This window comes from Pteropus medius, unplaced genomic scaffold, assembly GCF_902729225.1.
Source record: "Pteropus medius unplaced genomic scaffold, Ma_sr-lr_union100, whole genome shotgun sequence".
Classification (NCBI taxonomy): domain Eukaryota; kingdom Metazoa; phylum Chordata; class Mammalia; order Chiroptera; family Pteropodidae; genus Pteropus; species Pteropus medius.
This window is the reverse complement of record NW_024344378.1, coordinates 19625451-19639055: the sequence shown is the minus strand read 5'-3', so window position 1 is coordinate 19639055 and position 13605 is coordinate 19625451. Positions and strand designations below refer to the sequence as shown.

At 50.7% G+C, this 13605-nt stretch overlaps 1 protein-coding gene and 1 long non-coding RNA gene across 4 annotated transcripts in view; one reads left to right on the top strand and one right to left on the bottom strand.

Moving 5' to 3' along the window:
- Nucleotides 1-930: 930 nt before the first annotated feature.
- Nucleotides 931-13605, bottom strand: part of FBXW4 (F-box and WD repeat domain containing 4) — a 76382-nt gene continuing 63707 nt past the window's right edge. For 2 of the 3 annotated variants that reach the window (XM_039871431.1, XM_039871430.1), the window contains 4 exons: nt 12709-12774; nt 2554-2694; nt 1896-2037; nt 931-1696 (listed from right to left, as the gene is read on the bottom strand). In XM_039871431.1, coding sequence (XP_039727365.1) covers nt 1577-1696; nt 1896-2037; nt 2554-2694; nt 12709-12774 — 469 coding nt within the window. In that variant the 3' untranslated portion in view covers nt 931-1576. The remainder of the gene's footprint in view (nt 1697-1895; nt 2038-2553; nt 2695-12708; nt 12775-13605) is intronic. The other variant, XM_039871432.1, reaches the window with a different exon arrangement.
- Nucleotides 4085-12223, top strand: LOC120609175 (uncharacterized). Its single transcript, XR_005654690.1, has 2 exons — nt 4085-6682; nt 9948-12223. It is a non-coding gene; the product is annotated as an uncharacterized LOC120609175 (long non-coding RNA).

Sequence of the window (13605 nt, the reverse complement as noted above, 5' to 3'; positions counted from 1 at the left end):
GACTGCCCTCTTGTCCACTTCTGTATGCTTCTGTCCCCAGGGAAGGTGCTGGTGGCAACATTTCATTCTCTATCCTAGGGACCCTCTACATAAAACCTTCCGTGTAAAGTGGTCCCCAACCATTCAGACACCAGGGACCGGGTGGTCGTATGAGAATCTAATGCCTGATTTGAGATGGAGCTGAGGCGGTGATGCTAGCACTGGGGAGCAGCTGCAAATACAGATGAAGCTTCACTCACTCACCCGCCACTCACCTCCTGTTCTGTGGCCCAGTTCCTAACAAGCCATGGACTGGTACCAATCTGGGGCCCAGGGGTTGGGGACCCCTAGTATAAAGGGAGGCATGGGCCTTAAATGGCAAAGAGGGTAGGGGAACCCTGACCCTAGGAGGACACAGCCAGGGTCTTCCCCAACTGTTTTCATAAACTCAGAAGACGACTAGGCTGGAAGGGGCCTTGTGCTACCTTAGCTTGCAGAAGTAGCCCAAAGGAAACCCCTAAAATAAGGGTGGGCAAGGGAGAAGTTTCTATTTAAAAATGCGGAAACCTTAGAAACAGAGCCCAGGATGTGAGGACACTGTGGGTGAAAAGCCAGAATAAGGGTGGTCGCCTTGTGAAGAGTGTGTGCATGTTGGGGTAGGGTGAATAAGGACCACTGCAGATGGACAGCAGCTTAGCTCTCGACAGCCCAGAGCACTTCCGTGGGCCCCTCTCTATCCCCGACAGGTGACACCCACCTCACCACCAGGGAGGACAAAGGGATGGGTGGCCAATGAGAGGTTTTCTTAAAGAAAAGAAACCTTTGTTCTTTGGGACACTGAACCAAGAGGCTGGTCTTAACCCTTTACCCAGAATGCACATCTTCAAATTTGAATCTGTTGTCCCCTCTCCCTGGGACCTCCCAGGACTCCCCAGACAGTGAGAAACCAAATCTGTGAACAATTAAGCTTTATTTTTACAAAAATGAACATCGTAGCATGTCTCAACAGCTGGTCTGAGGCTGGGCTGGCTCAGAACTCACTGAAAACTGCTGGGTTCCCTTTGTCCTTTCTTGTTTTCAAAGCAAGACCAGACCAGGAATGAGTCCCCAGTCCCAAAAGCTTGGTCAAGGGTGGGATCTGACTGAGGAGGTGGGGACCAGTGCCAGCAGGGGTACTGGCAGCCTCGCCCCTCCTTCCAGGGAAAGAGCAGAAAGGGACCACTGGGAAAGCTGGAGCACCGCACCACACTCTCAGCTGTCCCGGCTCTGTAAGAAGGGGCGTGGTGCACAGGGCTGGCCTCTCCAGGCCACATCCTTGCTCTGGCCAACAAGGAAGCAAGGTCCGGCAGGTTTAGCTGCATTCTCCCAAAGCAACAGGTCCCTTCTCTCCAAACTAGTTCATGGGAGGGACTGTACCTCTGGGTACTCCCAGACCCTCAGGAGTCAGCAGCCTTTAGCTTAAGGGCCCGAGCACTGTGGTCACAGGTCTGGGAGCACAGGCACAGGGGTGGGGAGGAGGTATCACTGTACCCTCCAGACAGGAGAGGTCCCTGAGTAGCTGGTTTCCCTGGCCCACAGGCTGGGGTGGCCCTGACTGTCATGGGTTTTGAAAGTCCAGGACATGGAGGTTATAAGACAGCGCAGCATAGAGATGCTTGGTGGTGAAGCGCAGGCAGTACACAGGACTGCTGAGGGGCGTCGATGTCAGCGGGAAGGCCTGCAAGGGAGGACAAAATGGCGAGGGTGGCCTGAGTAGGAGATGGGGGAGCCCGAACCCAGGATTCCCGGGCCCAGTGCAATGGGCCAGGTGCCACTGTAGGCTTCCTCCCACCCTCTCCAGGCACACCCACTCCCAGGTGCGGCCTATAAAAATGAGTCCTGGCTTCCTGGAGGTGAGAGGTGGGTGGGACACCTACGTGTAGGCAGGCCCTTTGGCGCCGGTCCCACAGTCGTACAACTCCGTAGTAGGAGGAACCAGTGGCCAGCAAATGGTTCCCATCTGTCTGCAAGCAGTACAGGGTGCTGTCGTGGGGCTCCTCCCACTCCATGACACACTTCCTGTCCAGGAAGAGGAGACACGGGTAGCTTCATGACTGCCCTCCACCTCTACCCCTGCTTCCCCATTCTGGCTGAGAGAGAGAGGTGAATCACCAAATTCTTTAAAAACCAGCCTTACTGAGGGAAAGCCTCAGTAAAGGTCTCTTTCTTGCTAAGCCCCAGACCCAAGGGCAGGTTATGCCTTCATTTGTGTTTCACATGGCTAACTACATGTCAAAGAACTTATAAGGCTTCAGAGAGGTAGAAAGGCCTAAAGAAAGGCTGGGACAGAATGCTGAGGGATGGCACCCCGACAGATCCCGAGGCTTTTATCAGGGCCTGGTGGCTACGGTCTCTCAGGCCCCGGGGCCAAGGCTGCTCAAGGTGAAGAGTCTAAGCTTGATCTGACCTTGCCAGCCACTCCTTGCCAGCTCCTGACATGGAGTCTCTGTGCCCTCTCCCATGGGCCCTGAGGACTGGAGTGAAGGCTAAGGCCAGCACAAGGCTCCTATCACCTGTCCTGCCCCACACACGCACCTGACACTGGCACGGAGGTCCCAGTAGCGAACGTAGGTGTCGTAGCCACAGGACAGAAGTGTGGAAGGGGACTCATACATGACGTCCAGCACCCCAGCCCCTGCGGGGAAGTCACTGCCTAGGTGCGTCGTCAGCTGCCCACTGGGGAGAGAGGAGGGGCAGAGAATGAGCAGCTTGGCCTACAAAGATCTTTTGAACCTCCAAATGGCATCTCCTGAGGAAATGCAGCTCTCCTTCCTAAGCTAAATTAGACTCCCTTAGAAAACAGGGGTGCTGAGGGAGGAGATGCTCTGGACTCCCACCCCTCGCACCTCAGTTCCAGTCCCTGCCCCTACTGCCAGCTAAAGGCCTCAATCAGCTGCCAGCAGCCCCTCCATCACACCTGCACACTGGCCACCCGCCACCCAGCCTCTTCTCTGGACGATGAATGAGCCTTGCTGAAGGGGTCGCCTCTCAGCCTCACCCCCACATGGTTATTTTATACCCTTCTTGATCCTGCAGGTCATGTGCAGTTCTGAGCTGCCTGAGTCCAATGCCTTAATTCCCGCCTGTAATCTGGGGCTCAAACCTCATTGGGGATAAAGACCACACAAAGGGAGAAGGAGAGTCCTAGGAGATGTTAAAACAAGTAAACACCTTTGTGTCTGGGGAGAGAAATCGCTGAGAAAGCAGCTTAGCAGGCTGGTCCCTGGTGTTCCCGGCCCGGCTGGCCCCCGGCCCGCAGCAAGCACGCCTCTGTGATCACAGCCCCCAGCCTGCTGGGCTCCAGCTTGCTCCCCCATCCTCGCCCCTCCCGGTGGCCAAGAGCAGATTACTGAGAAGAACAATTTCTTTGTGACTGTGTAATTCCCTCCGTGACCGCGGTAGTGGGCAGACCCCTCGCCCCGATGCCAGACCCCTGGCAACCATGTAGGGGGGCCTCCTGGCCCTAGCAACAACCCCTCAACATCAAGTGCACCCGCTAATCCCTGTGGCTAGGGGACGGGTAGAACAGTGAGTATACCAAATGACTGAGATGAATGAAGAAGAAGAGAGGCACCCTTCAGGCCCCATTCCTCAGCTTCACCAAGAGATGCTGGGCTCTCCTCCATGGCGTCACAGGAGAAACAAGGCCCTGGACACTTCACAGGGACACACAGGTAAGAGGCTCAGGCATGGAGTGGGGAGGACTTTGTGGTCACATCAGCCCAGCTTTGGCCCAAGCAGTATTCATCAAAGGGCTTGAGGCCACCGAGGCTGCCAGTCATGTGTGTGAATGTGGCCCTCAGCTCCAGTCCTTCCACTGCACACAGACTCCACCCCATACCTCCCTTCTTCCCCATGGAGTCGCTGTCTTCCCTGAAGGCTGAAAGAGTAAAGGAGGAGGCTGTGGGTTCCTTTCTGCCCACTTTGAGCCCTGGACGGTGAAGCAACCCCCAGCAAGTAGCACCATTGCTGACCTAAGTCAGCACTTCTGCCCCCAGCCTCCTCCCCAGGGCAGTGCCTTTCTTCCTATCAGGGTAGATCACGATAAGCCTCTGTGTACGTGTGTGGGGGGGAATCCTGAGGAATCAGGCAAAAAGTTTTCTCCCCAGATCAGGTTCTCCCAGAGATCACTGACCTGCCTTCCCAGCGGGCCCCTGGCCATGACTCAACACCCTCCTCCCTGGAGCAGGCCAGAGCCCCAAGAGGGGTTGGTCTCGTTCTCACGGGTACACATGCACATTTGTGCACACTGGGTAGGGGCTGTTTTGCTCCACAGTTCTCCCTCTCCTAGATTTGGGGGCCCTGCCCCCTCCATTAGTGAGGCCTTCAGGAATGACTGAGGAGCTCTCTCCTTTAATCTACAGAAGTAATTTCATGTTTGTCTGTTTGAAACAGAAGATGAAAGGCAGTGGGGTTGGGGGCGTGAAGCCCAGCATGGCTCTACCTGCCCACCCCTGGTCCCAGGGCTCAGAAGGAAGGAAGGCTGGTCATCCCTGGCTGGGCAGGGTCAGCAGCGTAGGGGCCACACCCAGGCCAAGTTGCCAATCTGGACCCCTGCCCCAGTGTCCCAGCCACCACTGGAAAGTGTCATGCCACAGTGTCTGCAATAAGAAACACAGAACACTACCCTCTGAGGGAGACCCAAGGGCCAGAGTGAGCACCAACCCCTGAGGACCAGGACAAGTCCAGAAAGACCCTCATCTGCCAGCCCAGCCTGGCCAGGGTCTGAGAAGTTTCTTTCTGCAGCACTGTTCTCTGATTCTCTGAAACAGCCACACACACTTTAAATAGGCCAATAAAAAGATACAATTTCTCTTGCCTCTGGGCCAGGGACCCTTGAGACTCTGTTGTGCAGTGCCCGTGAGGTTAAGTTCAGAGCATAAACTGACACACCAGGCTCTGGGAAATGGCCCGTCTCTTCAAATAGCAGCCCAGCAGTGCCATAGGAGTCCTGCTGGGGCTTTGATTTGGGAAAACAAACAGAAATGGCATCGTAGGCCCTTCGTGGCCCCCACCCCAGGCCCAATTTAACTAGAAAACTCTAGCTCAACTGCTCTGGTGGAGAGAGAAAGATCTGTGGACAATAGCCCCAACCTTTGGGGGGAAGGGGGACAAAACAAGCTGTCTGTCTCTTCAGCCCCTCCTCCAGCTCCTTTTCTTAATGCAAGTGTGTTCTTGTAAAAACGATTAGATTGCAATTTGTATAACATGGTGACCCCCAAATTCAGACATTTCACCCCTTTTCTCTGGAAAGAATGTTAAGAATGCTTCTGGGCCTATCACCGTGGGGGGCAGGACGGGGTGCAGAGCCTTGGCTGTCCCACAACTTGTGTGGGAACAGGGCTGCTGCTCAGAGCCCCAGGCCAAGACAGGAGCAAGGGCTGGATCTGTCACTATAGAAGGCCAGACAAAAAGTCCATTCCCTTCCAACTCTTGTGCACAAAGCCTGGGCCTCCAGGAGCCGCTGAGGGCTGGGGGGCCTCCAGTACCCAGCCTCCCCAGAGCATGACTCCAGCAATTCTCTCTCGACCCAGGGAAAGATAAAGACAGATGGGGCCGCCCCTGTGAGCCTGATGAATGAGATCAGACGGACGATAGCCTGAAGGAGGCGTGTTCCCATAGCTTGGCTATGTGCAGCCTCAGCCCAGGGAATCAGCCCTTGAAGAGGGAAACAGGTCTCCCTGGACCAACTCACACTGCTGCCCAGGAAATTCCACTGACGCTGGAGGAAAGTGGGAGGATAGAGAGGAACTTCCTAAAGGTCAGAGGGATAAGGAAATTTAAATAAGACATTGATCCCCTGTCACCATCTTTATGGGGACAGCTAATGGGCGGTAGGTGCTGGCCCTGAAGACCCAGATGTCTGATCTGGGAGAGGCCCTGAGTGCCAAGCTAAAGTCTGGCAGGGCGGGACTGCAGTCCCTGGTAGGCACACCCCTCCTCCCCCAGCCTGGGCCTTGCAGAGCCAGGAAGCTTAGTGCCCTGCTCCTCTCCCTCCCTTCCTCTCGCCCTTGGGTCCTTTCATCCCAACGTCTGGACACCTCACCCTGCCTGGCCTGCCTGAGCTCCCACCACAAGCCACAGCCCGTAGAAAGTCCTCCAGTGCTAAAGTGTCTTGAAGTACCCCTGGCTCCCACATCTAAGAATGCCTGTAACCCCCACACCATTTCACAGCCACTGTTAACATACTGGGTTCCTGACGATGTTCTCTGGAGATCATATGGGTGGGTGCTTATTCCTGTATGTGTATGGGTGTGAGGACACCCCATCTGGCATGCGCTACCTCGAAATGTAACAATGACTTTTGGGGGATGGACAGGATGGGAGGGTGACAAACAGTTCACTTTCCTACATCTGTTCTGCTCCCAGGAGACAGAAGCCTGAAGGTGTAAGCTGGGCCCAACATGTTGCTAAGAAAATGGGAGGTTTTTCTTCCCTCCCTTCCTTCCTCCTTTCCTCCCCACCTCCTTCCCTCTCTTCCTTTCTTTGATCAACAACCATTTACTGAGCACCTTCTCTACACAAGGCATTGTGCTTAAAAGAAGCTCCGGAGAGATGTGAAATGTGACTGAAGGAGACACTGCCCCAGTCCTCAAGGAGTTTTCAATCCAGTGAGGGGAAGAAGTCTGTCATGTATTCAATTAACAATGCAAAGTGTGACCTGGTGAGTACCATAAGAGAGCTGAAAGGAAGTTTTATAATGGCACAGATATGAGACCAATTTTGGCTGTGGGTATTGAGCAACTCTTCAATGACTGATAGCATTGTGACAGGCAATGACAGAGGAGTGGGGATGGCCCTGATGAAGAACCAGCAACAGGAGAAGATCAGAATGGGGTCACCTAGTGGCAATCTGGTTTGGCCAGAGGCATGGATATGTGAGAGGAACAAGCTGGCATGATCTGGCTTCCAGTTCATGGTGGACACATTGCTCAGCGGGTATGAACTCGACGAATGGCAGAGGGCCACAAGACTTTTAAGCAGGGAGTGCTTTTCCTAGTCCAGCCCTCTAGTGGGGAAACCAAAAGAAGAAAGGAAACAGATAGGTCCCAAATGTAACCACAAAGTGGTGGAGACAAGGAGAAGCCCATGGAAGCTTCACCTGCCCTGGTCCCAAGAAGGGCCCTTCGCCAGCACACAGCCCTTCACATGCATGTGTGTACACGTGCACGACCCCAGCACCCACCCACGCACACGTGTTCAGACACAATGGCTCAAAGGCCAGGCAGCCGGGCAGCCCACTTTGTACTGCTAACAAGGGGACCGTAATTACAGGAAGGGGCAGCCGGGCAGATAAAAGGATACAAAATTTCAACATCTGTTGCCATAAAGGGATAAGGAGAAGTGAAACGCAAAGTATCAGTTTGGTGTCAGCAGGCAGAGAGCCAATTTCAAAGAGTTCAGGGGGACAGAGGGGACAAGAAAGAAAAAGGAAAGAGGTGGGGAGAAAGAAAGAAAGAGAAAGAAATTACAGGGTTCCTTAAAGAGGTAAAGAAAAAAGAAAATGAAAAAAGCTGTCAGTAATACTTTCAAAGAAGGCAGGTACTTTAAAGAGGGGCAATTCCCGTAATCAGCCTGACTGAGGGCCAGGCCCCCTACCCGGGAGGAGGCGGAGGGCCTGGGGCGGAAACAAAGCCACACCTGGGAGGGATGGGCACTAATGGTGCCCTCAGAGCAGACCATTCTGCACTCAGGACACTAATTCCTCCTGCAGACGGTTAGAAAGGCTGAAGCCTGGCACCCCTTGCCATTCCGAATGCCAGTAGATGCCCTGATATTCAGCTCCTGTGCTCAATCCACAGACCCAAGATAAGTTCCCCAGGGAGAGGGGTGTGTGTGATGTCAGGCCAGTCAAACCTCCTCCTCCTAGGCCTTCCTGCAGATGGGAGGCAGGCCCCACACAGACAACACCTTCCCTGTAGCCTAGCCCAGGGCCCTGCCCAAATGCAGACAGAATACACAATATGGGCCTTGATTCTTCCAGACCCCAGGTTCAGGAATTAGGATGGCTTTGGCACAATACCTTGGGGCCTAATGGGACCCCAGTGCCTAGCTAAGCATACTCTATGCTATTTGTCAAGATGGACCCCTTAGGAGCTGGGACTGGGTCTGAAGACTATCCACCCTCAGAAGCAGAAACATGCTGACACCTGCAAATTGGGTAGAGGACTCCAACTTTCTATCTCTCTGGTTTAAACAAGTTAGAAATCCCATCCTTGGGCCCAACCCGTGGTCCCCAGCTCCAGGAGAGAAAATGGTAGAAAGGATGAAGGGAGAAGGGGACAGCCCATTCTCTGACATATAAGCAATGGCTCTCTGCCATAGCTACCCTAGGACGTGTGTGCTTCAGCCAGGACCTCCCCTTCTCCAGTCCATAGGAAGAGTCTCCAGTGGACTTGATGGAATGAAGGGCTGAAGAAGCCAGGGTGACCTTGAAAGGAGTTCCCAGGCATTGAGAAGCTGCTGCCTGAGGATGGCTACTGAGAGGCACAGATGCACAAGGGAGCACTGGTGCCCACTAGGGCACCTATACCTTCAAGCTGTGTCCTAGCCCCCGCCATCTTCCTGAGGGCAGCCCCTGGGGGAGTGATGCTCAGAGCAAAACTGCCCCTCCAGTACTGCCTCCCCCCAGTCATTGTACACACATAAAAGAGAAAATCCCAGTGCTCCTCAAGTTTCAGTGGTGACAGGTTAAAAGCGAAAGAATCCCTCTAGCATCGCACACCGCCCCGCCACTGAGTCCTGCCAGTGATGTCGCTCCACCTTCCAGATTGGCCTGTCAGTCAGGCTTTGGCCTTATTGAAAGATCAAACTCTGTCCTGCCTGTTCATTACCTTAATCCTATTTTCTACATGGCTTTATTATCTGCTCAGGCTTCTCTGGGAAAGACAGCTACAGACAGTCGTCCTGTCCATCCATTTCCTCCCACCAAAAGCGGATGTCTCCACCAGCATATCTTTCCCTCGATCCCCACACCTCTTGGTCCTCCAAGCTCCCCTGGGGACAGGAGAGATGTTTAAACAAGGCCCGACTCCTCTCAGTGGTAAGAAGGGGAGTATAGGGGCTAGAGAGAAGGCAATGCCAAGTGACATCAAGGCAGCCCTGCCACAGGCTGGCCAGAGAATATAATGGTTGTTTCTTGTCTGGCTTTAGTGAAAATTGAAGCCATAGCTGTCTTGTGCCCATTCTCACTTGGGTTCTTTCTGGGTTCTGTAAAAACCCAGTGTTTGGAATTAGTGAGGTCTAGAGATTTTATAAGAGAATGCCATTCAAGGGGTTAGTGCCTTAGAAGTCCATCCTGATCATAAATCTGTGCCCGGGCATACCCCCCACTAAGGCAACCACAGCCAAAAGAGGCCACTCGAAGATTACTCAACTCTCGAGATAAAGCTGGGCCACAGTGGTGTGCCCACCCCATCCCCTAGCTTGTCCGCCATCCCGAGCCCTGGCCAGCCATGATGCCAAGGATAAGATCTAGCTACGTAACTACACAAAACTGACTTTCAGCAGAAATGCCCATTTTGTGACCTACATACAGCCTTACTGTTACAGCCTGCTCTGTGATATGAGGGTCAGCAGGTTCAATTCCCCCTCCACTTGTCACAGGCCACAAATATTTGCAGGATTAAAAGGCTGAGCCTCCACAAACTCCAAGGTACCAATGTGGAAGACAGATGTAGATGGAGAGGAAGAGAGGGAAGGAGACAGCTTATAGTGGTTGACTGTCCCCATGGTGACAGGCATTGTGTGGGTACTTTTTCAAAAAAAATTTTTTTTCTACTAGTTCTATTGGTAGGGATAATTAAATTCCATTTACAAATGTAGAAACTGAGGCCAAGAGAGGCCCATAGATCACAGAATTAATATGCAGCAGAGTCAATTCTGGAACCCAGGTCTGTCTGACTACACAGCCTGTGCTCCCTCTGCAGCTCCTCACAGCCTCATGACACACCAGAGGAAGAGTTCCTTCTGCCCCATCCCCATTCAGAAGCAAGAAGTTGCCAGAAACAGGAGTTTGGTAGGGCGAGCCATGGAAATAACTTTCACAGACTGCAAGACCTCCAACATCTCAGGGCCTACAGAACAAAGGAACCCTTGGAAGTTTTAGCTATGCTGACAACAGTGTGATGCGATCAACTGAAGTAACTAAAGTAGATCTCCAATAAGAGAGGTAATAGCACCTGCTACTCATCAGCCCACACCTGCTATGTTCACTATTCAGTTATGAATAATCCATTTCAACAGAGAACAAACCAGATAAATTAGAGAAACTTTCAGATGAGAACGGTCCTGAAACCAGTGTGAGAAAAAAACTGTAGGTCACCCATCCAGCTATTCCTTTCTTTCTTGCTGACCAAACCCTGATTCTGTGCCTACCTCTTCCATCCCCCACTGCCCAGAAGGTGAATCTTGACTGGTCATTCCATTTCCTGTGTCAGCGTTTGATTTAGGGTGAGTACTGGCATATACTTTTGGCTCATTAAATATGAGAAGTCTGCTTGGGGGCTCCTAGGAAGGGCTTCCTCATTTTAAAAGGAGGCCCCAGCAGGGACACGCCCTCCTCCTTTCTTCTTCCCTTTGGATATTGCCTTATGAATTGCCTTATGATTTTGTAAACAAGCCTGTGGGCAAGGGCAACAGCCCATCTTGACTGGGGTGGCAAAGCAGGAAGCTGAGGAGAAAATGGGCCTTCACAGTCTCACTGAGCTATTAAATCCATCGAGCCAGCCAACCATCCAACTTCTGGACTCCTTGTTATTTAAGACATTAATAATCCCTTTATTGTTTGAGCTACTTTGAATTAGGCCTTCATTACTTACAGCCATATGCACCCTAACTGATCTACTCTGTTTATGAGCAACAATTAAAGGGCCTCAGACTTTTGGCCTGAAAATGATAAGACCCTGAAGGAACAGGACCAAAGCTTTCTGAAATTGAAAGGCCTGTCTTCAGAAGAGAGGTTCAACTTGCTTCTTGTCAGGATCACAGTTCCAGGAAGACCAATCCTTGATGAAGGGTAGGCATTCTAACCCGTAGAGCTATTCAGAGATATAATGTGGTGTTTGGTGAAGTCATGAGGTTCCTATCCCTGCAGCTGAATGACGAAGAGAATGTTGTAGAAAAAAACACATTTAATTAAGACATCTCATGTAGTACAAAAAAATCTTTTGGAAAGACTGACGATACAATGGGTTTTTCATAAGAAGATATATGGCTAATACTTTCCCTGGGACATGGAGAGAAAAGGAGAAGACAAGCTAGAGCAGCTGAAGCAGGAGGCAGGTGAGGTGAGCACATCCTCACCACTGCTGTAAACTACAGCATTGAAAACCAGAATGTAGGTGCCTAGAGCAAGGTAAAGAGTTCTCAGACTTGAAGCAAACAAACAAACAAACAAAAAGTGACAATACCAAATGCCAATAGGATGTGGAGAAACTAGATCTTTCATACATTGGAGTCGGAATATAAAGTGGTAAAGATACTCAAAATAGTTTGACAGATAAGAAAACTAAACCAAATGACCTGGCAATTGTACTCCTGGGCATTAATCCCACAGAAACGAAAACATATGTCCACACAAAAGCCTATACACACAAGTGTTCACTTTATTTGCAATAGTCAAAAAATTGAAAACAACCCAGATGTCCTTAAGTGGGTGAATTCTGTTCAACAGGAACTTTGGTATATCCATTCCAGGCAATGTACTACCGAGCAATAAGAAGAAAAGTGCTATTGATACGTGTTAACAACGTCTATGGGTCTCAAGAGAATTATGCTGTTAAAGGTGCAAAAAGTAAATCTCAAAAGGTTACATATTATATTATTTCATTTATATAATACTTTAAAAATGACAAAATTATAGAGATGGAGAACACGTAAGTGGTTGCCAAGGATTAGGGAAAGGACGAGAGAATAGGTGTGACTCTACAGGGTACATGAGGGACCTCTGTGCTGATGGAACAAACAGTCTGTATCTTGATTGTGGTAGTGGTTACTTGAATCTACACACAGGATAAAATTGCAAGGAAACACACACACACACACACACACACGTGCAATCTGAATAAAAGTCTATGGTCTGTACCAATGTTAATTTCCTGGTTTTGATATAATGTTATGTAAGATGTTACACAGGTACCTTGCTGTCCTATTTTTATAATTTCCTATGAATCTGTAATTATTTCAAAATAAAAAGTTAAAAACACACACACACAATAGAATGGCAGAAAATTAGATGGGAATGTGTCAAGCTTGCCAAGGCAGAGAATTGCGAATAAAACCTGGATCTATTTTAACTTTTCCGTATAATCCTTTTTATGCATCTGTAGGCCACTTCTAAAATGTCTTTATTTTACAAAAATCATCTTTAGATGAAATTCTATGTAGCCACATAGTTAAGCACTCCTCAGAAAAAAAGTATCATAAATCCAAACTTATTATAAATTTAATATGAAATTATTTACCTATTATAAATTACTTCAACAGTCTCCTCAAGCTAACCGATTTCTTGTGAGGTGACACAGCAGAGGCTGTCAGTGGGTTGCGGGGCAGGAGTCTGCCCCAGCCTTCTCCTGCAGCACTGGGCAGCCCACTGAAGCAGGCCCAGGCTCAGCCAGCTCTCTCTACTGCCTCCCCGGCAACTCCACCCCACCCTCACAGCAAGCCATGGTGGGTCCAGGAATCTCTTACCTGTTGAGGTCCCAGATTCTTAGGGGTGAGAAGTGCCCACAGCAAGCTGTCCCTGTCACAAAAGAGCTGCCAAACAAAAGGAGAGCAGAGTCAGGTCTGGCTTGTCAGAACTTGTAGTGGAAATCGCTACACAATTAGAGGTGCCATATTCATTTTCCAGGGGCTTCTGGGTTTAAGCCAGGATGAGAGAAGCAGCCACGAGAGCCATCAGAGAAGTTGTAGGAAGACCACTAGAAGCATGGTGAGGGCTGTAACCTCCCAGTGCTGCCTGGCCACAGGAGCCACAGGTTCAATGATAGCTGAGCTTGCCACTCCAACCCAGCTGGTGTGGTCTCTGACCATGACAAAAACAGGTCCCTAGATGAGCAACTCTGAGGCCAAGGGAGAGTAAGCCTGTTAGGCTTCAGCTATATGAAGTTCACAAAGCCATGGCACAGAAACAGTCTCCTGGGAATAGGCTGTTAGGTGCTGGAGGGTAATGCCCTGGTCAGAATTGAGGGTGGCTGGGAGGCATTCCTGAAGGTTTTAAGAGCTCAAGGAATCTGGTAATATGGTACAAACACAGGGCGGATGTAAAGGCACCAAAAATAAGAGAGTAAAAAAAAAAACTATGAAAAGTGAGTAAATGAAAAAGTGCTAGTGGGAGAGTATGGGAGGGAATGGGAGGGAATGGGAGGGAATGTGAGGGACCAGGGAGCCAGGGCTGCTGTGGAGTGTGATGGGAGTCAGGGAGTGTTTAGAGCAGAGGTCCCCAACCTTTTTGGCACCAGGGACCAGTGCCCTATGAGAATCTAATGCCTGATGGTCTGACATGGAGCTAAGGCAGTGATGCCAGCACTGGGAGCAGCTGCAAATACAGATGAAGCTTTGCTCACTCACCCACCATTCATCTCCTGT